The 24506-nt window shown below is 43.7% G+C and overlaps 1 protein-coding gene across 30 annotated transcripts in view; it reads left to right on the forward strand.

Annotated features, from left to right (window-relative positions):
* Lmo7 (LIM domain 7) overlaps window positions 1–24506 on the forward strand; it is a 202842-nt gene that overhangs the window by 48769 nt on the left and 129567 nt on the right. For all 30 annotated transcript variants that reach the window (NM_001001515.2, NM_001415119.1, XM_087586224.1 and 27 more), the window contains 1 exon segment: window positions 17955–18025. In NM_001001515.2, coding sequence (NP_001001515.2) covers window positions 17955–18025 — 71 coding nt within the window.

Genomic DNA, 24506 nt, shown 5'->3' on the forward strand with positions numbered 1-24506 from the left:
TCGGTAAAGCAAGCTATTGGGAGCCCAGGTTGCGCTGACAAACGCAGGCCAAGATGAGCGTCTTCGGTAGTGGCGGTCGTTGGATTTTCATCTAGACTTTGCCCTAGCCTGATGGAAGTTGCTTGGGATCCTAAACCGCAAACACCCTCAGGGCCTTCAGCATCTTCTCGGCGCATCTGGAAACCGAGGAGGGGGGAGGGGGCGGGCTTTTCCAACTCCTCCCAATCCCCCTCCCCCTCCCCCCCAACCCCCGAGCTCGCTGCCGCTGTGCTCCTCAGACCTGCTCTCCTCTCGCTCCTAGCCTGCTCTAGAGTCTCTGCTTCTACCTCTCACTTAAGGTTCTTGTTTCCTCAGCCTGTCACCAGCTTCAAGATTGTGGGCAAAGCTCCTGCTCTGGGTTTTGTTTCGAAAGCCGGAGAACCACTTCTTGGCTCTTCAGTTTATCTTTCTAGTACTTTCTCTCTCTCCTCCCAAGCTTGGAATTTTGTTTTGTTTGGAATGCCTGGTCCGTTTGTTTTTCATTCTTAAAATTCACTCCATATTTAAGGAAATTCCCAAAGGATTCTTGGGTTAGACATTTTTTTTTTCAATGCGATGATGAAATGCCTGGGTTAGACCACCTAAGGGAGGACACACTTACCTGATTCACAGTTTAGAAGGCTCCACTCTGATTTCCTGGCTTCACTGCTTTTGTGCTAGTGGGAAGGCAGGGAAATCATAGTGGAAGGGTGTGGAGGAGGAATGTTATTTTCTTCATGGCTGCAAAGAAGTGGGAAGGAGGGGAGGGGAAGGGACTGGGACAGGGTATACCTTCCATAATATCCGCTAGTGTCTTAGTGTGCCCAACTAGGCTCAGTTTCCTAATAGCTCATTCAGCCAAGAATTCACCAGAAGCTTAAACTACCTGTGAGTTAAGCACCTTTAAGCTCCAATCCTTTCTTAAAGTCCATCCGCACCAGCCTGGACTGAGGACTTGTGGGTCCTTGGGGCCATTTACATTCCAATCACGGGGCCTTCTTCATCTACTTAAGCACTGGCTGCTTTTTCAGCTCCATTTGGAGAGAAATCTGGGATTAGATTTCTACTCATTCGGTCTTTATCTTCCTGTTAATAACAGCTCCGTTTGTACAGTTCTTCCACACAACATTATTTCATTTAGGACAGGAGGAAGCTGCAGAGGACGGTTCTTAAGGTTCAAGAGAACATTCTTAGAAAGGTCACCTTCCTCTGGGGGTGGGACAGCCAGACTGGGGTGGGGATGTGGGAGTAGGGGTTAGTGCTCTGGGGCAGAGTTCCCTACGGCAATACTGCGTGAAAATGACCTCAGGACAGAGGCTAAACATTCAAGTCTGGGTAGGATATGAATTTATGGACGTTTAGAGTTGTGGGGCGTGCCATTCCTTGGCAGGTGGGCCTGCACTGTATAAGAAGCCAGCTGAACTCGAGCCTGGTAGCCAGCCATTAGGCGACATTCTTACTTCCAGGGTGGTTCCTGTTCCTGCGTTCACTTTCTCAATCAATGACCCGAGTGCCTGTGAGCTGAAATAAACCCTTTCCTCCCCGAGTGGCTTTTGGTTACAGTGTTTATCACAGCGACAGGAAAGCAAGTGATAACGGTAAGGAATTGTTTATGCATTATATTTATAAATAATTATTTTAAGCTGCGAGTAAAGCCACAGTCTGAGATTTCATTTTAGATTTCAGGGATCCCAAGTTTTGATAAGTGTATCTATCTTAAACGGACTCCAAGCAAAACTGAAAGAATTTTAGAAAGTCAGTTACTGAGAAAAAGACTTTCGACAAGCTTTTTTTTTTTTTTTAAATCCCAGACAGGGTTTTCCTGTGTAGCCCTGACTGTGTAGTCCTGGAACTCACTGTGTAGATCACACTGGCCTTGAACTCAGAGATCTACCTGCCTCTGCCTTCCAAATGTTGGCATTAAAGGCATGTGCCACCGTGCCTGGCTTTTAAACAACGTTTTAAAATGTTAAGTTTTGGCTGAGGTGCTTAGTTGGTGAGCATGGACATAACACGTGTAGAAATTCTTAGTTCAAACCCAGAATAGCAAGGAGAAAAGATATTTTTGGTTTAGATAATATGGCTGTAGCTGGAAGATTTCCTTCTCCTAGACTGCGTGTTTGAAGTGTCAGGCATCATACTGACCGTCTGGTGTGTTCTGTGTAATGGGTGTGTTAGCCTTGGCTTAGTTTTAAAATGCACTGTTTTAGTGTAAGAATTCATGCAGAGCCTGTGTGCTCTTGGCTTGCCCTAGCATCCCAACTTACTTACTGTTAAATGTATTTACTGTCACATGGGGCTGTCCGTGTAGCAAGCTGACGTGTATCAGCCTTAGTGGCCAACCAAGACAGGGGTTTTAGTCAGATTGATTGATACTTGGCTTCCTGTTACCATTTCACCTGCTTCCTCCCAGAGATGTCCATCCTGGATTTTAGAATAATTGATCCAGGTAAGCTTCCCATTTATCTTTTTTTTTCTTTTTTTTGAGGCAGTGTCTTATTTTTTTTTAAAGATTTTATTTATTTACTTTATGTATATAAGTACACTGTAGCTGTCTTCAGACACACTAGAAGAGGGCATCAGATCTCATTACAGATGGTTGTGAGCCACCATGTGGTTGCTGGGATTTGAACTCAGGACCTGTGGAAGAGCAGTCAGTGCTCTTAACCACTGAGCCATCTCTCCAGCCCGAGGCAGTGTCTTATATGTTGCTCTGGCTGTCTTAGAACTCAGTAGGTAGAGCTGGCCTTGAACTCACAGAAATCTACCAGCCTCTGCCTCCCAAGTGCTGGGGTCAAAGGCCTTGTGTCACCGTACCCAGCTCGGATACTCTTTGTCTTAAGAAAATCCCAGGCTTCTGCTCTTCCTATAGTCTTCCCAACTGAGTGCCGTCTCTCGCACCCTACGTGTCTCGGTACTACTCCCAGTTACCCCGACCTTCACATAGAAATAGCCAAACACGACCCCATTTGGTTAAACTGCACAGCGCAGCTCCTCACTGTTACGATGACCCCTCCTTTATGGCACCCGCCACGTTCCGCCAGGCGTCTACTTGCCACTGATTATGGTAAATACAACGTAGATCCAAAGGGCCTGTGGAGTTCTGGAAGCTTCCGGCTCCATGACCTTTGCTTCGACTTCAGCTACGTTCTTTGCTCTTGTGGGCTGTAGTCATATCCTGGAGAGTCTTTTGCGCCGTTCAATGATGGCGTTAGTCCTCTGTCTTAACTCACAGCGTCTTCCCTACTCAACTCCTCTTTCCTTCCTTCTGCTCCATGCTGTGGTCTACACAAGCCAGGATTAAGCTTCCTTCACGTGACCATTCTCGGATGGATTTCTTGTCCTCTTAAATCACCTTGGGAAATCACCAAGTATTTCTGATATCATTGGTATCTTTTTAGGTAATCAATTCAAACATTTTTTTATGCATTATTTCTGACACTTTATTACATGTATATGCTGAATTTTCTGCATTTACATCCTATATGCCCTCTCTCTCCTTCTAAAACCCTTCTTTCCCAACAGTGCCCCTGTGATATCTTTTTCTTAACCCCAGACCCTTAGTGAGGGGCTGAGCCTCCACATATCTCTCCTTCACGCACGCTGAGATAGTGACGGGGCCAGTCTTGCGCAAGTCTCAGGGAGGTAACTGTAGCTGCAGTGTGGAGGGCAATGGCCGCATTGTGTCCAGAAACCACTGCTATGTAGTACCCTGCTTCAGCCTGACTCTAATGGCTATCTTCAGCTTTGTTTTGGGGAACAGGGTTTTGCTAAATCAATCAGGCTAGCTTTGAAGTCATTGTCCTTAGCCTCCCAAGTGCTTGGTTTACAGGTATGTGTCACTATGCTTCACTTAGACTAGGTCTTGAAGGACCGTGGTTGCCCGTGTCTTATAGATGCGCTCACCAGAGTCCTGGTGTTTGGAGAGGCCATTGGAGGTATGTTTTGGAGACTCATTTTGGGACTCTGACTCCTTCCTTTACGTCCTTTGCTTCATGACTGTGAGGGGAGTAATCTGACCACAGTGTAGGCCGCTCCCATTGCTGCCTTACCACACAGCAAACAATTAGGGCTAGACCATCTAAAAATGAAAATCCAAGTGAGCCTTTCCTTATGTTACGTTAATTCATCTCTAGTATTTCACCATAGTGATGAAACACCGAGCAGCATCTCATTTGGCTTATAAAAGTTAGAGTCCACAGGACCCTGTGTATGTTCTTGTAGAACTCCATCTGCCCATTTTGAGGATCGCCAGTGGGTTGTTTGTTATGGCGGCTTTCCTTAATTCTTCTCGTCGTGACGCTGGGCAGTCAGGATCATTTAGTGAGTGTGGTTATAATGATGGAGTCAGGTGGGTGCTTAACTAATTATCTTTTTTCTTTTTTTTCTTTTTCTTTCTTTTTTTCTTTCTTTCTTTTTTTTTTTTTTTTTTTTTTTTGTATTGGAACTAATACAGGACCCCACAGCATTACCTTAGGGTCCAACAGCGTAATATTCACATTCATTATATAAACTATCATGATTTTCACCTCTTACAGGTTTTGACTCAACAGCTTTTCAGACTCGCTGTATTGTACAGGCGAGTAAATAAAGAAGGACACTCTTAGGCTTTGTGTAGCCCTGACGTTTGTGCTATTTTTAGGCTATCTCTGGACTCTAGGCTTTCATCATGAAGCTATTAGGAAATTCATCAAACTTTCATATCACCTGCACGGGGCTCCATTGTCTGTGGCTGCCATCTGCTCCTCTTGGGGCTGGGTGATGATTATTTCATGGTGCTCCTACAACCCTCCTGTCTTCGCTGCCCTCCCGCCTCTCCAGCTTTTAAGTCCTTTTCTCTGTTCTCGGTTCCCGTGTAGGAGAATTATCGCTGTTTCCTGAGAGGGAGGGAAACCTTAGTGAACATTGCCTTTGCTCCCTCTCAGACCATGGCCGGATTTTTTTTTTTCCCCTGTCTCCGTCTCTCTCTGTCTTTGTCTCTCTTTTCTTAAATGGTTTTGCCTGTGCCAAATTTAAATCTTCAGAACTTAAGATTTAAAAATGAATCATAACTACTCGTTGTGCGTCCTGTTGGGTGCAGGAAGATCACCAGACATCTTTGGGCGACATTCCCGACTTCAGTAACCTTTTGGTCTGGGATAGAAAAGAATGGTCTTAAGAAACGGTGAATTAAAGCTAAATGGTATTATAATTACCCAGCGGGTGGTTTAGTAACTTGGTGTCCCATAGATGTTGGGAGGAAAGGATCGCAGTGTTTGGGGAGGCCTTGGAGAGATGCCATTTAAATTTTGGAAACGGAGGAGGGAAAGAAAGAACTAGGTTTGGGTGGAATCGAGTTTTTCATATATGGGGGCTGAGAGGTGAGGAGCCTGAGTGTATTGGTTGATGTGACTTTCGGAAAGCCAAAGCAAGATGGCTATTTTTAAGGAGTGCAAAGTCGATTTTGAAATGTATCCAAGAGTCAGAAATGAAGGGTGAGCCATCCATCCATCCGTCAGAGGAGACTGGATTCATATCTGTGCTGGAAGCCGACTAGAACCTGTGTGGTTGGGGTATGTGGATCTGGAGCGATGAGGAAGGACAAAGACTCTGAGATTTGAGTTTGGGCAGTGCAGAAAACGTAAATCCCAGGATTTCCACAGAAAGTGAGGTGTGCTTGGCTCTCAGAGGGCTGTTCCCCCAGTTGTATTGGAGGTGAGGAGTGGGGCAAGATTCTTCTAGATGACGTACTCCTCTGGGAGAGTAAAGTTGAGGCAGGATGGCCTCCAAGGACCGGCCAGAGCTACATGTCTAAAACAATTTGCTGCTTGCAGTTTGCCACCGTGAGAAAACATTTGTAAGGCGGGCGAGCCCCAGAGTTTGAAGCAAGGAAGTGGTTCACAGCCCAGGTGAAGCAAATCTTCCTTTGGAGCCTTCACGATTAACCCATGCGCTCCCGCTTCCTAAACAGTCCAATCCTGCCACAGGCTCTGCTCAGTTTGGATACTTAGTCATGCAAGGACCTATACTGCCTGCCACGTGGTAACCCTGGGCCAGGGAAGCAGATCTCTGTGTTAGCCATGCTCCTGAGCCCCAGCTCACAAGCTGGGGGAGGGAAATCGTTAAGAGGACTGAGGAGATTCTCAGAAGTCTTAAGAATGAGTACGAGTTTGACATCTGAACACTTTTTATGTCAGGATTTCTTTCTGTAAAAATGCATATACATTTCTAGTATTGAGGATGGAAGCCAGGCTTTCAACTATGCTAGGACAGTGTTGTAGCACTGAACTACGTGTCCAGTTACTCTTAATATTACTTCAACTATACTAAGTTGTTCCACGGAGGATCCCGAATCTACAGGTAAACTGATTCTATAATATACAAACGTTTACATACAAAGCGTCAAAAATCTATCCGAGTGGTCCAACAATGGTTCTGTGGGAACACAATGAAGGCTACACTTTTGTGGCATTATAAAAATATTTCCCACTTTCACCCAATACCACCTTAGATTGCGTTTTAAACCTCAACATGAGCTGTTTTGTTGAAATACTTTTTAATAATGTGCCTGGATCTGGTCATTAACATTTTAGACTCCTGCAGTACTGAGAATGTGCCAGACAGTGGCAGCAGAGAGCAGAGACGGATTTCAGGCTTAGTTTCGTTTGCCTCCATAGAGGTGACGGTTGGTGCAAATTTGTTCTCTCATAAGGAAGCCCGAGGTACCTGTTCAAAATCAAACACATACCGGCGGGATCCGGCCTTCATGGCAGGTCCTAAGTCCTTCTCATCCAAACAGTTCTTCTCAGAGTCAGGTCTCAGTGACACCCTGAGTCAGAGAATTTCTGGGCCAGCCCAAGTTGTTTGAATCAGAATTTTCCAGAGAAAGGCCTAGGGATTAGGTTATGTTTCACTAGCTCCATAGGCAGCTAATCTTAGACTCAGTTAGAGTTATTCTATGGAATGAATATCGTGTCTATGAGGTGGTGTTCACAAACCAGGCAAGGAGGCAAAAGGGCAGCGAGAACATTCCCCCCCCACCCCCCCATGGCTCAGGGTCAGTCACTCTTGGTTGTGAGGTAATGCTGTCCAGATACTGTTCTCTGTTTTCAAAGGGAAGCCATTACTGCACCAACATTGCTAAGGGAGGTCCTTGGGTTGCCCCAAGAAGGATTCCTAAGGTCATCAGTATTTGGGGGAGGAAACCCAATTAGTTAATTTCTATGGGTCTATAATGTATGTGGTATGTTATATGTCTTAAGCTCCAAAATGGTATTTAAGAATTATTCTCTAAGTTTTAAACAAATCACTCCAGTAAGTACAAATGAAACTAGTTCTTGGTCGAGCATATTTTAGATGAGTAAGTTAAACTTTTGAGGTAAACCGCAAATGTGATTGAGACCTCCGAAGGCTCGGAAAGAGTCTAAGGAGAAGAACTCACCATGTAAGTTGCCTGAGGAAGGGATTTCTTAACAGTTCTGTTGTTGGAAGCGTGGCTCACTGCAGAAGACAGCTAATGGGCGTCTGTACACCCAAGTGCTGGGGCCCTATTTGTTAATGCTCTTAGGTGTGTTTTAGGTTTCATGTGTTGAAAACACATGAAGTAAGTAAGGAAAAAAGATAATAAATGGGCCGAGGAGATCTTAATTCTGTGGAATTGTCACTCACAATGCCAAGGACACACAGTGACCTTTTTTGTCTGGCGTCTTTCCTTCTACCTGTTTCCAAGAGTCATCTGAGTGATGTTTCGCTATATGGTTTTCATTGTAGTCAGTTTATTCATTCACTGGTTGATAAACTTTTGGGTTACACCCACTTCTTATGCTTGCCATGAGCGATGCTCCGTAAATATAAATGTTTGTGCCAGAGAGTTCATGCAGAGAAAAGGTTTTCATTTTCTCTGAGTTCAAAGTGGGCACAGAATTGTAACCTTGTCTTTGCCTCCTGGGAATTCATTCATTGCTGAGTTGGTTGTTGGAAGCTTGACAAGCAGATTTCTGAGGAACTGCATCGCTGTCGATTAGCACCACAGACAGACTTAGGAGTAGACCTCCGAGGAGAATCGTGAGCAGACATGCTTATGTCACAGACATACGAACTCTGTCTCTCAATGCCAAGCTTACACCGAAGTCACCGAAGGGTAGAACCTCAATTCGAAGTCCATGTAGGACTCTTCAACCTGTAACTGTGATGTAGACACACCATTTCTGAAAAGGAATGTTTCCCACAGTGATGACTCTCACGGGAATTCACGGGGAGGTGAGGCACGTCCTTGTTGAGACTTGTCCTTGTGTGTGAGACATTTCTGCACAAAACAGCAGCATCTTTTGACTCCCAAAAGCCCGTGATTATATTAAGCATTATAACTATACTTAAAATATTCTGATAATGGATCTTCACATCCACTTACGACGTGTAGACCTGCTACTTAAAAACTCGTTGATCTGGGAAAAATAACTCCTGCACTAGTCAGGGCTTTGGGGAGACTTTTTCTCGACTTTTTTTTTTGGTTCTTTTTTTCCGGAGCTGGGGACCGAACCCAGGGCCTTGCGCTTCCCAGGTAAGTGCTCTACCACTGAGCTAAATCCCCAGCCCCTTTTCTCGACTTTTTGAATACTTTCTGTACCACTTGCTACAGGTTAAATTCGAGTATGGACCTACGTTTGGAGACAATTTATTCTTTAGACGTAGTAACGTAGAACTAGAATGTGTGAAAAGAGCACCTTTGGGGAGTTGGATGTTTTCAGAGACCTTAACTTGCGTCTAAACAGGGCTCATGTAGTCTTGGCTTTTGTGCCTACTGTCAGCACTGAAGGGAATCTTCCTTTCTTCTCATAGTTTTACTTAGTTCTTCCCACTTGTGTTTACCTCTGGGCTCCATTGCTACAGTCACTTAGAGAGATTAGCTTAGACTATAAGATTAAAGTGGGTTATGGCACTTGGGGTGTAACTTGTCCTCCGTCAGAAATTACTTTGCTTCTTTGCGCAAGGCGTTTAGCCCAGCTGGCATTCAGCTTCATAATGGCTGAATGAGAACCTCGAGGGTTTAGACTCTTTATTTCAGATTTTGCTATCTCTTTCCCTGTGTGGGCCCCTGGGTCTGGGGAGCTTACACCGGGAGGTGCGATTACCACACCCAGTCTTAGAGGAAGGTCTCGAAGAGGGCAAGTGGCCTTGGAAACATTTCTAGACTTGTGACCACCATGAAACTCTGGAATCTGTTTAGAATTGGTGATCTGTGCCGTTCCGATGACCACAGACTTGGAAGACTTGGGAGTTGGCTTTGGTTTTGCTATCAGATGATATTAGTGTTGGCAAAAAATAGTTCTGGTGTATTCCAGAATATTATGTAGCACGATGCCAGAGCTTCATAGAGGCTAGCGATTGGGGAGCCGTGGCCCTCAGAGCCTTGTTATTTGCTGAATATACACTCTCAGTTCACCAGTTCACATGCTGCAATTCAGAGGTTTAACCACAGATTGCAGAGATGGCCTCGCCTTAAAATACCGTTTTTTGCCCACACACTTCAAAACAGGGTTAGACTCTTAAAGGGGAAATGAAGACAGCTTATTTTTTTTTTAATTAACTTTTCAGCAAATGGACAAAATAATTTATTTAGACAGTTTAACTGGGAAGCTAAAGTCTAGTCTGAGTTCAGGGGAATTTTCCAATAACAGGTCTATCGTGTATGAGCTCTTGTTTAAAGGGTTATTCCCACCTATAGGGGTGTATCACTAGAGTGCCTTGCTGTGGTGAGACACCATGCCAAAACTAAGTTATGAAGGAATGGGTTTATTCTGCTTATACCTCAAGGCAAGTCTGCCACTGAGGGAAGTGAGAACAGTTACTGAATGGGGAGAGGACCTGGAAGCAGGAGCTGATGCAGAGGCCATGAAGGAGTGCTGCTTATGGGCTTACTCCCATGGCTTGCTCAGACTGCTTTCTTAAAGAACCCCCAAGACCACCATCCCAGGGGTGTCCCCACCCACAGTGGGATGGATTCTCCCAGTGATCACTAATTAAATGAAATGCTTCCTAGGCTTGACTCCCTGTAGCCTGATCTTCCAGAGGCATTTTTTTCAGTTAAGGTCTCCTTCTCTCAGATGGCTTCTCTCAGATGTCAAGTTGACCTAACACAAGCCGGGACACTAGAGTGAAATGTTTTCACAGACCTTGGTTTTTATTCCTGAGCAGCTGGCAAGATTTGTTTCTCCCCTGTCTAAGTTGGTGTTGTGAGTAACCCGAGCATAGGAATCAAAGCTGTGTCTTTCTCCAAAACCCTAGTCACCTCTTCCCCTGGAGATCCTCTTCATGTAACCGTTTATCTTCTTGCCTGTATGTGGTCCTAGGATGAGCAATTGGGTTTCCTATGTGCACTGAGCATGCACAGGTCAGCTGTATCTTACTTAGCCAGTCAGAAGCTGACTGATATAAAGCGTGTGGTAGGGACTGGGGTGCGTGAGGCATAGGAGGTAGGCTCCTCTGTGCACTTGGAGGTCATCAGATTTGATGTTCAAAGCTTACTGACCCAAGTCTCAACTTGAATCTATAACTCACTTTTCTTTATATATAAACAGATATATTGATTACTTTTCTGGTTGTTATTGCCAAATGTCCGACAAGAAAGAACGGCTTAAAGGAGCAGGGGTTTATTCCGCCTCATGGTCTGAGGGGATTCTCGCTGTCAGTGCAGGAGCTTGGGGCTGCCGATTTGTACCTTTGTCAACCCGGAAGCAGAATCCTGATAGGAGGCAGGCAGAGCTACAAACACAAAGGTGTTACACAGTAGGTCCACTTTTCCTGGTGAGGCTATACTTCTGGAAGGGTCTGCAGCTTCCACAAACAGCATCATCATCTGAGGACCATGTGTTCAAACACACCAGCCTATGGGAGACATTTCACAAGGAAGGCATCAAGTCAGGAAGGGTGATGGGGGCCCCAAAGCACAGAGCAAGAATGGATTGGCACCATATGGGCTTAGTTTATAGCACGGGGGACCAAGGTCAGAAGAAATTAGGATGCTTCTTTTCATTGTCCAGGGAGTTTGGGACCTCCCATCTAAGTTTCTCTGACTCCTACTATTTCTTTGGAAGGAAGGGGTGCTCTTTGTGAGCATAGTTTACAAGGTAAGACCTATTGTTTTTTGGGGGAAATTAGCTTTTCTAATACAACAAGCAAACTTTTCAGTAAATTTACTTTGAACAAAAGAAAGAAGTATGGGGTGGACCCTTATTCTCTTTGGGTTAGTTATTTTGTCTAATGTGTGCTGTGAGCCATCATCCTTGTATTCGTGAATTTTGGGCATGTTAAAGATATCTGTCAAAATTACTATATTCTAAACAGTAGTCGACATGAATTTTGTATTGTCAGAGGAAAGTCAGTTGTTTTGTGGAGTCATGAGGATATGCAGTGGTTGCTTCCAAAATGGAGAGGGGGTGGGGATGGACTCATTGCAAGCTCTAGAGGTGGACTGAAAAGCTTGTTAGCTCCCTTTGTACCTCATAGCCTGCGGCTTCTTGAGGAAGGGCTCATCTTGTTAGGAGGTCATTCGTTACATGCAAACCTTCAGTTATCACTCCAAACGGAAAATGACCTTTCTTCTGTGAATGGTTTCATGATATGGTTCCTGTGGCCTCCAACATCAAATGCTCTTTGGAATTTGAAGTGATCAGCAGGATGAGGACACGTATCTTAAGGACCATAAATCTAGTAACCGCTAAGTCAGTTGGGAGGTGACAAATTGGAATCAGCTGTTATCGAAGCTGAAGCTCGTAGTCTACTGTTGGTCAGCAAATGACCCTCTTCTTTCCCTTTCTAAACAAATGCATTCAAGCCCTGACTTCTGTAAAGCCTTGACTTACACAAAATTATAGAGACAGCCTTCGGGATTGTGGACGCTTTTCAATGGCTTCATAAGACGATGTGAAAGGTTTTAAGGTAAGAACTTGCTGATGGGCATTTAACTAACGGGTGTTTGGCTGATAACCAGACAGACATGAAATTTCCAAAGTGTTTGAATTTAAGTTATAAGGTTCATGGATATATGGCCAGAATTAGAACTCAGCTATGGAACTTTGGGGACGGTTGTTGCTCAAAGCTGGTGAGAAATCTTATCCACTGAAAGGATTAGACTGAGACCATCAGCCACACAAGAAAGGTTTCAAAAGGTAAATTTAGACATTTCAGAACAAAACAATGCTGTTTTTGAACGCTTGCGAACTTGACAGTTGCTACCTCAGCCATTACCTAATATTCTCTTCCACAGGATTTGCCCTTTAAAAATTCCCTATTAATGGCTTTGGAGGCTACAGGTTGTTAGACAGGTTCAGCCGCAGGGCTTCGCAGAGTGTCCTGGTGCCGGCTCTGTCCTCCTTTACCCTATTAGCTTAATTATGACTTCCAGTAGGCATCTCACCCAGGAGCCCCAGCTTGGATCTGTCACTTCATGGCTTCCTTCCAACAGGATGATCACACAGCACACGGGGACACATGCCATCCTGCAAGAAGAAGGAGGAGCCTGGGCTACATACGCTGGGTGCCCTTTTGCTCCAAACAGGCTAAACGTTTTTCAGATGTCCTCTGTGTACTGTGAAGGACAGAGGGCAAATTGCTCCTTCCTTTAGACAGTCAGGTGTCTGAGTTGTGTCATTCAATCAGGACAGTGTGTGTGGTGTGGTGATGTGAGACAGGTCCAAGTTTAAACCCTGTCTTTGAATGAATGTGGCCTCCAATTATTTAAGGTGATGTTGATTTTATTTAACTGGTCCACAGGGAAAGGGGGAAGGAAGAGAGAGGGGGGGAGGGAGGAAGAGAGAGACAGAGAGAGACAGAGACAGGGATACCGAGAACTTGTGCAGAAGGGAAGGTGTGGCTAGCCACAAGGGGATCACGCCTGTTTGTTTGACTTTTGATAACTTAAGTGGAAAGCCTGTGGTCTCTATTTACTTAATCCTATGAATCACGGCCTCATTACGTAAAATGTATCACACCTTAAATAGCTTACTAATGACTAAGGTTCATAATCACTGAAGACCCAAACGACTAAAGCTGCTAGTTTTTTTTTCAGAACTCTGATTTCTTCCCAATATTTTTCTTCCTAATGTAGGGATGGGATCTCATTTGAAAGTATAATTTAATTTTTAGAAACAAACTGCCTTCACCGTGCTATGAGGTGTTTTATAGATCATTAGCATTTTCACAATGTTTCCAGACATGGAATTGATTTAGTAGCTTTGGAGCCAGTTTCTCTCTTTAAGTAAAAGAATATTATGTTAATGCCTGGCAAATCAGACAGCCATTTTCTCTGAGAAAGCTTTTTCTCTCCTGAGGAAGGCTCTCTGGCTGAATGGGAACTGCAGGGATAGTCATTTGGGATCTTGGGTGTGTCATCTCATTTAATTCTCAGGCTAACTCCACAGGACAGATGGGTGCCTTTAGTCTCCATTTCACAGGTGATCCCAAACTGGGAACAGTATCTACAGTCATGGCTGGGTAGTGCTGGAGTGGGAGTTAGAACGCAGGCTCATGGGAGCCAGAATCCTGACCTGGTCTTACCTGGGCAATGGGAGATGTTGGGAAGTGACTTTAGGAATGCAGCTCAGGTGGCCTCTTGTATTGAAATAAATCGTTACTGTAAATTTCTGCTTTCCTTTGTTTTAAACTCTCAGAGTTTCGTGTGGTTTCGCTTTAGTTCTTCAGGCAGGGTTAGAGCTGGCTTTACTTTTATACGGTTGCACAAGTTGCTGCCTAAATTGGTTTTCTTTGACTTACTGAGATGGGCTAACCAGTACATAACAGACAGACAGTACTAACTGGTACATAACAGACAGACAGTACTAACTGGTACATAACAGACAGACAGTACTAACCAGTATGTAACAGACAGACAGTACTAACCAGTATGTAACAGACAGACAGTACTAACCAGTATGTAACAGACAGACAGTACTAACCAGTACATAACAGACAGACAGTACTAACTGGTACGTAACAGACAGACAGTACTAATCAGTATATAACAGACATACAGTATGCAAGCTTTGTTTCCCTTTTTTTCTCTTTTTCTTTTTCTTTTTGGTCTTTCAAGACAGGGTTTCTCTATATAGTCATAAGATATTTAGAGAAGGTTAAAGTATCCAAAAAGAATTCTCATTGTATAAAATCTTCCAGTACGGATGTTTTATTTCCATTCTCTCCCATGTGCACATACACACAGGAACACGCTTATGCATGCATACACACATTCAATTTGTGCTAAGGCAATGAGGGCATCTTGTTGAAGTCAGACGATTAAAAACAATGAACTTTAAAGAAAAAGTCTGAGTTGCTCTTTCTACTTTTTGACACTTAGGAATTAATTTTGCAGGCATAACAGTATATTGACTTAGATTTCTAAACCCTAAGTATCTGGAACATAGTGAATTACTCATTTGTTTATATCTTCCCACCACCTCGCCATCTGATGCACCTGTCACTCTCTTACTGGTTGCCTGGGAGCTGCTGTTGAGTTTTGGAGTCTGCTGTGTGGGATGCTTTTCTGGAAAGTTCAGCTTGTATGCTTCACATTTCTTAGTGGTGAAATGGGAAGGAGGAGTGGGGGAGGAGGGGGAGGAGAAGTGAGGAGGGGGAGGAGGAGTGGGAGGAGGAGAAGGAGGACTGACTTTAATGCTGTGTGAACTGCAAAGATAACTGCAGAGAAACTGCCCAGTGTAAGACCGGGTGCCTCCTCTGCCTTCCTCTGTGCCCTGTAGGAAACACAGGAGTTTGCCCATGCCGGATGCAGTCTGACTTCTTTTGCCGATTACTCCTTCAAAATCAATCTGTCCATTACACAGCCGCCTGGGACTGTTAAGGAATACAAAGCGACACAACGTAAAATAGCTCTTATTTCACCACTGGTGAATAATTGTCATTGGTCTACTTCTGCCCTATCTGTGTGATGCTTCCTTATAGAATTGTAGAAAACCATTTTAAGGGTTGTCTGTAAGAGATAAACCTACCTTTATTACGAGTTGAAATCATGAGTACATTTCCTGATGTAACTATCTGTATCTGCCATGTTCTAACCAATCTCCTATTGCTGGGCAATTTAAGATGTCTGCAACTGTCATTTATTTTATGATATCGTACAACTAATTTTGTCCTTGTGTGGTCTTAGTGTAAATTCCTAGTAGGTCTGCCTACTCGGGTCTGAGGCTGTACAGACTTCAGACGTTTTAGATTGTGTGTGTGTGTGTGTGTGTGTGTGTGTGTGTGTGTGTGTGTTTGTGTGTGTGTGTGTGTGTGTGTGTGTGTGTGTGATGTTCTTCATGCATATTATGCACGGCCTGCACTTAAAGCCTAGAGGGCAGCTCGTGGGAGTGGCTTGTCTCGTTCTGCCATGTCGGTTCTAGGCATCAAACTCCAGTTCTCAGGCTTGGCTACAACCACCTCTACCCACTGAGCTATCTGCCTGGCCCCAGATTTAATACTTCTGATACAGAAAACCAACTGGCCTTTGGGATGCTGGCCTTCTTTAGTTACCGAACCTGCCAGATTTCCATGTCCTCAACATACAGATTACTATTAAAAATCTTTGACTTAGGGGCTCATGACATGGCTAAACAGTTGAGAGCTCTTGATACCCTCTGAGGGGACCTGAATTATAGTCCCAGCATTCATGTCAGTCAGCTCATAACTACCTGAGAGTCTAACTGTAGGAGAGCTGACACTTCTTCTGGCCTGAGTGTGGGCGTGCACACACACACACACACACACACACACACACACTCATGAACACATGCATACAAATAAATGGAAAAATTTCATCATGGTCATATGGCCAAGGGTAAATTTTGTAAGTGTAATATAAGTAGGGTTTTATCACTGCTCGAATTTAGAGAAGAATGAGTACATTAGTATTAGTATTTTGACACAGGAAAAGGGCCTGAAATCATATTAGAATTCTACCTTTCTGTAATATTTATGTTCATTAAAAAGAAATTATGTGCATGCAGTGCCTGAAGAGGCTAGAAGAATGGTTTCGAGTGGGTAGTAGGATTCGAACCCGATTCCTCAGGAAGAGCAACTAGTGAACCTTAACCACTGAGCTAATTCTCTAGCTCCATTTTGATAATCTTTTAAAATAAGCTCTTCTGGGTAGGTGGAGTTTCTGAGTAGCTCTATTCCAGTATCTCAACTTTATCAAATAGCATTCTAGGCATAATTCAGTCCTAGGTCTTAAGTTATTGGAGTACCGACAAGTGGTAAATGCAGGATCGAATCATGTCACGGACGAGGTGTGCACTCTTTGGCTACTGTCACTCCATACTGTAAAACATCAGCCTTTTCACGTGAGTGGTCCATTGGTTTTCTTGTTGTAGATGAGCAGAGCTGGGTGGGAGGTGGTTTCACATGTCTAAGGTCACATAGCTCTTAGGTAGTGGAAGTAGGGTTGAGTTTAGCTATGTGTGAGTTGAGTCCCTTCCCTCCTCTCTTGGGGCACTGCTCTCTGGCCTGGCCTGCACTGTGGTGACTGTCGCTCTCCATTGCTCTCCGTGTATTGGCAGCTCACAGCCTTTCTTTCTTCAAGGTCACCACTTCCCATCTAGATTGGCTTGAGAGTGTCATGGCCGCCCTATGCTGGTGCTTCTGCTGAGAGATTTGCTCTCACTAGAGATGGCGATTCTGACTGTGGTAGGCCTTTCTGGGCCTTGCTTTTTGACTATGGATCGGAGATTCCTGAGGAATGAGCTGTTGTGTTTTCCTTATGTGTGTCCACCCTCACTTTGAGTTTGTTTCTGATGGCAAAGAGTGCAGGATTCTGGAATGGGTTGCACAGGTTATCTGAGCTAATCCTTGGGTGGGCCACTCAAAATAATTCTCAAAAGAGTACATTGTTCTGTCTAAGCAGAATGCTGTGCTTTTTATGTCCTTACTTATGTGGCTGAGGGAAGAGCTATTTGTTTTTTATTGTTAATCTTTAGCCCAGTGTTCCCAGCAGAAACAGATACACCAAGCTTCCGTGCAGCTGCCTGGTTCTACTACAGGTGATTGCTCTAGATGGGGAGGACCCTCTCCTGGGTTTGAGGATATCACAGCCTGGCCAGACTCTTATAAAACCAACTTATAAGAAATGGAGTCAATCTCCCCGCCCCCCAAGCCCCTGGAGTAAAGACCCACACTACCGTGCTCTGCTCTGCTAACTTTGAGTAGAAAGGTGGCTGTGATTTTGTCACCTAACAGCTCAGAATTAAGAAGGCAGCAGTGACAGTGTTAGGTGGAGGAGTATGGTGAAGGTTCCTCCATCTTGTGCCCGATCCCCTTAGCTGACCTGGGATGCAAGATTCATGACCTTTAAATTCAAAATGTATTTTTCCCTAGAATGGCAGGTAGGACAAGGATTCAGGCTGCCAGCTGCTGGACACTTGCCTGGGGTGGGGGTGGGGGGCAGGTAGCTGGTATTTAGCTTTGTAATGAAATGAGGAAATTAAAGATAGAATTGAAATCAGTGATGTACATATTGTAAATGCTATTTCAAGTTTATACTATAATTGTGTATATTTACTCTTAGTGGATCATCTATAGTTTCTTTCTTTTTAATACACTGGACATTTGGTTTAGTCTTTTAAAAGTCTTTCTTTTTGGAGATTATGATATAATTACATTCCCCCTTCTCCCTCCAAGCCGTCCTGTATACTCTTGCTTTTTTTTTTTTTTTTTTTTAAATTCATAGCCTCTGTAACTTTTGTTCACCATCCAATGAAATGGTTATACTTCAGGAAACATTTGCTGTTTCTGTGTGTTTGTTCATAGCAGAAAGTTGTAACACAGACCAGCACACAATTTCCCACGAAGAATGGCTTTTGGTGCTACGTGCAAATCATTCAGGTTGAAGGTTAAATGCCTATTAGCTAATAAAATTAAAAATTTGCCTTTTTCTGAGCTCTAGTTAATTAAAACCCAAATCTGTCTTTCAGGCTGTAACTGAGAAGAATTTTGAAACAAGGGATTTTCGAGCCTCTCTGGAAAATGGTGTTCTGTTGTGTGAGTAAGTATTTCAGGCATGCTCCCTAGAGTCACGGGTTGGTGTCCTCGGTCCAGAGAGAGAGTTGATCCCTGCAAGCTGACACCTCTATGGTATGAGCCAGTAAGGAAGGGACTATCGGTTTACATATCTAAAGATAGTGTCAGTAATATATATTATTTTTAATTAGTAAATTAAGCAAGAGTCTGTTATTGTTTTGTGGGTAGATCGTTGAAGAAGAAGCTCATTATATTTGATTATAACTTACTTGGTATATAGTTGCCTCATTATAAAAGACCCTTCTCATCCGTAATACGGGATGGTCAGAGTAGCGAATTCTTCTTTGAGGATTAAGTAGAGGTTTGCATTGCCTGAGTCAATTTGAGTCACTGACTACTCAGTTAATGGATACCGTTGTGAGCAGCATTCCAGACTGTGTATTCCAGACGCTAAGCAGGCTGGTGCCCTGATTGATGGTCTAGGGTTCACACTGTTGGCATTGTGCAGTACTTGGGTCTCCAGTGGCTGCAGAGTCCGGTTAACCAGATAGGTGACCTTTGTGGGTAAGAGCAAGCCTGGGAGGGGAAAATTTGAATCCCAAAAATTTGAAAAAGTCTGAGCTGCAGAAGTGAGCAAATAAACTGTAAGAATGGACTCGAGTACCCACCCACATTTTTTGAAAGCACTTGATAATTCCAATCTAGACTCTTATCATGCAGATATTTACGGAATCTGTCTGCATGTAAACTCTGGGAGTGGACTTCTGGAACCCAGATGTTTTCTTTCTTTTGGGGGCAGGGTCCTTGTAACCAGTACTACCATCAGGCTGGCCTACGGGCTGCTGACATGATTGTGAGTCTTCTCCCTTGGAAGGGTGCTGTTTGCAGTAAAGATTCCAAGTGAAGGCGTTAGACGACTTTTCCGTTTTGGACATTTGCACACGTGACTCGACTTTTATTTACATTTACAAGTGATTTTTAATGCTTGAGCCTGACTTTCCTCATCGAGGCCTTCGATGCGCCTGGTTCATGGAGCTGCTGGGCTTAAAGATGGTTTAGGTTTTGTATAAGCTCTGGAACTTGGTACAGGTACAAGCTGTTAGGAAGATGGCCATGGAAACCAGTGTGATGCTAGTTGTCCAAACTCCTTCGTTTGAGAATGTTATTAATTTCTTTTTTTTTGTTTTTTTGTTTTTTTTCCGGAGCTGAGGACCGAACCCAGGGCCTTAGGCTTGCTAGGCAAGCACTCTACCACTGGGCTAAATCCCCAACCTGAGAATGTTATTAATTTCTTAATTCATTGCATATGGCATTACTGGAATCACACCAGTTGCGCTTTACAGAAATGCCAACTTTCTGCGGTTTCACCCAGGAAGCACCCTCAGGGCCACAGTTGAAGTTGAGAGGATGTTTCTCCTCCTCACTCTGCTGTGTGCTCACGGATTCTTGTGGAGTAATATTTAAACTCACTTAATTGGTCTGCTCAAGGGGTTGGCAGAGAAGAAATTCTCTTGTTTTAAAAATGGTGTGATTTAAGTGTTTTCTTATGTGGTCAAAGGATGGAGGAGAGAAAATACCTATAAGCATGTGACCCAAAACAGCCTTGGCTCTGAGACTGGCTCCCGTAAGGGTTGACAGGAAAGCACCCACTGTGCATGCTAAGCCGAAGTCTTTCGGAAGAACTAGATGGCATTGTGCAGAAACGTGGAGCATTGCTTAGGTGTCTGAGAGAGAAGGCAGCCTAAACAGATGCTCTATTTAAAGAAGCCCTGTTGTAGGTCACATATTTCTAAGGACTAGCCATTGCTCAGAATCATTTAGGGAGCCACCTTATTGATTACTGATGACCTAAACATGATTGATGGTGGCACCTCTTGCTCTTTTTTTTGCCTTTTTACATGCGCATGTGTTTGGGCCAAGCCCTTCCCCCATTCTCTCATCTCTGACTCCTCTTCTCCTGCCCCCACTCTTCTCTCCTAAGTTCATGGATTTTGTTGTTGTTTTGTTTTTTCCTCCATTTGTCCATCCAGTTCTCCCTGCACGTGCATGTGTATAGGATTACTTTATAGCAAGGGTAACCTCTCAGGAGCCGCATGCCTGAAGAAGACTGACTTCCCCTTTCCTAGGAGCATCAATTGCCAAGACTTCCTCAGCTAGGGGTGGGACTTCATGACCATTTCCCCACTCCATGCTGGGACTTTGTCTGCCTTCACCTTGCGCAGGTGTGTGCTGTCACAGTGGTTGTGCGTTCACACGGGAAGCTACTCTGTGGTGCTTCCACTTCCGGCTCTTCGGATCTTTCTTCCCTCTTGTCTTGGGTACTCCCCGAGTTTTGGAAGGAGGGGCTATGGTGGAGAAGTTTCATGTAGGAATGAGACTCTGCTGCTGTCTCGTTGTCTCTGAGCTTTGACTGGTTACAAGTCTGTTCACTGTAACATGTCTTCTGGATCTCACCGCAGCTTTTGACCAGCTCTGGCTCTGAGTGATTCGAAATGATTTCCAAAAATTACGATACCCATGCTAAGATGAGCGTGGGTAAGATGTATATCATTAGAAGTAAAAATATCCAGAGTTGACTAGAAACACTGTTCTGACTCAGACTAGAGCAAATTAGAATAGAAATAATAACAATAATTTCCTCAATAATTGATCCAAACTAATGCCAATTAAAATAAATGTAATTTCTACTTTAATAGAGACAGCAAACATTTAATTTCGTGCATATACATTATAAATATATGCTGTCAATAAAGCATTTATTTATATAAATGTATGTATATATGTATCTAATTGCTATTTTTAGCATCCTCAATTTTCACCATTAGTGAGTTTCTTACTATTTTATTTATTTTCAGCAGCTTTTATCTTTTAGTGTCATTTTTTTCTTCTCAACTGGCATTCTGAGATTTCCAAGTCAGGAGTTGGAGGAGATTTTTTTTTTTTTTTAAACAGCTTTTCACGCAACTGATAGTAGACTGTCATTTCAGACTCCAAGTTAGAAACAACCCCTGCGCCCCTGTTTGAGACCAGATATACGTCTGAGTAATGAGCCCTGTGTTTTCATTGGCTGGGTGATAGGCCATGGGAACGAGCGGGTTCATGTCAATCCTTTTTGTTCTAGCATATTTGACTTTGGTACTTAGTGACTTGAAAGCTGAAAGTGTGTGCCATCAGCATCGGGAACTCTCTTGATTACTATCCAGTTTGTTTGAATGTGGAGTTGACTGATTCAGTGAGACTGGTTGCACAGTGAGTTCCGCGGATCCGGTGTCTCTACCTCCCAAACGTGGGGGTTATGAGGCGCCTGCACCTGGCTTTGCGCATGGCCCCTAAAGGGTCTGATCTCAGGTCTGCACGCTTGCATGCAGCGGGCGGCTTTTCAACCGAGCCAGCTCCTTGCCTGTTCTTATACTGTTTATTTTAGATAAGCATTCTCTTGGCTTTATTAAAAGAGAAATGGGCACAAAACCAACCTCCCTCCCTCCCATTAAAAAAAGTTTTTCCTAAATTAGAGAAACAGCTGGTTAGATTTTTTAGGTGATTTTGGCTTTTTGAGTCTTAGCCGTGGTGTCCATACAGTTTCTCGTTTCTTTAGTGCTGGTTCATATTCCTAAGGACTGCTAAATAACTACACATATTAAAATATGTAGAAAAGGTTGTCACTACATAAATATCGGCAGCCCTCATTTGCTCTGGCATAATTCTGTGTTCCTAACACACAGCACCTCGGTACTGCTATCAGTTAGCAATCTCCCAGTTACTCATCTTGCGGTGGCAGTCTTGGAAGTGTCTGAGGAAAACATTCTTTATTCCTCTGTGAAGTAAGGTTTGTTTGAAGATAGTCTCACTGGGTGTGCCCCTGGTTAGTCAGTCAGGCTGTAGTTCCCCTCATTGGAATGGTCCCAAGTTTCTGCTCTGTCACTGTTCGCCATGCACATAACTTCTGAGTGAACACGAGGGTCACTTCACCGAGAAGCTTCTCACAGTGTTACCAGGTCATTCCTCTCACCCCAGCCCCCTTGGCTTGTTGCTTAGAAAACTGGAGCAGAATGTCCACCTGTTGCTTTGAGAGGGCCTGGTTGTACTGATATTTCCTCTGGGACTGTCTGACTGCCTACAAGGTCCAGTCTAGAAAGGTTCCTTCCCTAGAATAAGTTAGTTGTACAGATACTGCTCTTGGCAGTAGAGAGTGACGTTCAATGCAGTGGACAACATAGGGAACTGTGTCGCTTGTCACTGGTGTTTATAGAAGACGATGCTAGAGTCTAGGACGTCTACATAGAGGCCAGGGACTGGGGAATCCCTGAGGCATTTATGCACTGGGTCTGAGGAGGGCCACAGGCTTTGGAGGGATGGCAAAGACATTTTTGTTCTTCTTGTTGTTGGTGGTGGATTTTCTTTTGCAGCTGTTTCTGGTCTTGATTTATGATGGAGGAAAATGGCTCCCATATGACTCCTCAGGTCAATCCCACCTCCTGTGATGAGCCACTTTCTCTAGAGGCCAACATTCTTCAATCACTTTGTAGATTCTGCTTCTCATGGTTGTGACAAGTCCCCAAGGAAAAGCCTGGGAAGAAATGATTCCATCTTTTGGCTCACTGCCTCAGAGGTTTCCATCCAAGGCTGACTTGCTAGACTGTGCTAAGCGACAGTTTCATAGCAGTAAAAGGAGAGCTGCTTACTTCATGGTGGTGTAGAAGGGGCAGGGGACCAGATACGTTGGCATAGGTTAGACCACATCTCCTACTCATCATCACTTCCCGACAATATCATTATGTTAAGAATCCATTGAGCAATTAATCAATCCATTGGTCAAACCAAAGCTCCCAGGATTGCAATTACTGAACGATATTGCCCATTGACAGACCAGTAAGCCCAAAGGGTAGATCTAGCAGGAAATGCTTTCCTATGCAAATTAGAATTCTCTTACAAAATCTAACCAGACTTTCCCAATACTTGTAATTATTTTAGTACATACTCACAGAATAATAAACAGGCAAGAACAGGAAAAAATTCTATTAATAAAAGGTATTGAAATTACATGTTCTAATATTAGGACATATAACAAAACCAATATAGTACAATACTTATAAAATACAAGTTCAGCAATATAATTTCAAGTATAAGGGCTGGAGAGACAGCTCAGCGGTTAAGAGCACTGGCTGCTCTTCCAGAGGTCCTGAGTTCAATTCCCAGCAACCACATGGTGGCTCACAACCATTTATAATGGGATTTGATGCCCTCTTCTGGTGTATCTAAAGAAAGCAACAGTGTAATCAAGTAAAATAAATAAAAATCTATATAAAAGAATAACCTTAGAAAAGATTATATGTTAAAATTGCAGGGGGAAATGGAGAAGCGATGAAGCCATCAGTTTGTGGTATTTGGACAAATAATTGGCCCTGAGTCACTTAAAAACCTTACTATATATATAAGGATGCAGTATATGGGAAAACGATTTTTAAAAAAGCTAAGAGAAGGCATTTAAATTAAAAAATACTTTCAGGTAGTTTAAAATTCTAATCTTTGAAAGGAAAGAAAAATAAAAACAAAGAGTGTCGAAGATCCATGGCTATAACTCTGGGATAAACTATATAGTTTGAAATTTTCAATAAACAGATGAGCCAAGAGTATGACCAAATTCTCGACCAATGAGAAAACGGTTATTTATACATCCCGACACCTCTGCCTCCGTTAGTAAGAACTGGAACTCCATGTGACCCTTTTGCTGCTGTCGTTGAAGGTAGTAAATAATGTAGAACACTTTTAAAATGATGGGTCTCAGGGGCACAGCTCAGCGGTGAAGCACGTGCTTACACTCGAGTGCACAAGGCCCTGCATCTAAGCCCTAACACACCCACCCCTAAGAGCAAGACGAGTGTGTACTGTGGCATCAAGCCTTACATCTGGAAAGGAGCACTTGGATGCCAGCTTAAACAAGTCTCAGAGAAACAATTGTGTAACACCTAACCAATAACTATGTGCTATTTTATTAACACCGCGAATACATTTATCACGCAGAGAATGTTTCCGGTAACCCTTCCTTTGGGCTTTTGACTACAGGTAGAGGAAGAGAAACATTTTAAAGCCTCCTCATCGTGGAAAACATTAAGAACAAATACCTGAAACGTAAAATTGATCAAAGTCGTTCTTAGTCTTCTTTTCAAATCTGACCACCTTGAACTTGCCACGGAGCTGGCTTTTTAGCGTCTGATGCTCCTGCCTTCTCCTGTGGAATGCTGGGATTGCAGACATCCACCACCGCACACCACAGCCCAGACAACGCTGAGGATGGAACCCAGGGCTTCATGCACGCTAGACAAGCACATTACCAGTGAGCCACATCCCCAGACTGGTTAATATTTTTTAATCTCCTAAATTCTTGAGGCACTGGGGAAGGTTACACAATAGACACCTGACATTCAGAGGTGGGAAGTGTCATTGCCGTTGGAAGTGTGAGGGGACCAAGAGGCTAGGTCCAGGGACGCTGGCGGGGGTGTGAACTG

Source organism: Rattus norvegicus, chromosome 15 (genome assembly GCF_021556685.1).
Source record: "Rattus norvegicus strain SHRSP/BbbUtx chromosome 15, alternate assembly SHRSP_T2T, whole genome shotgun sequence".
In the NCBI taxonomy this organism is placed as follows: Eukaryota; Metazoa; Chordata; class Mammalia; order Rodentia; family Muridae; genus Rattus; species Rattus norvegicus.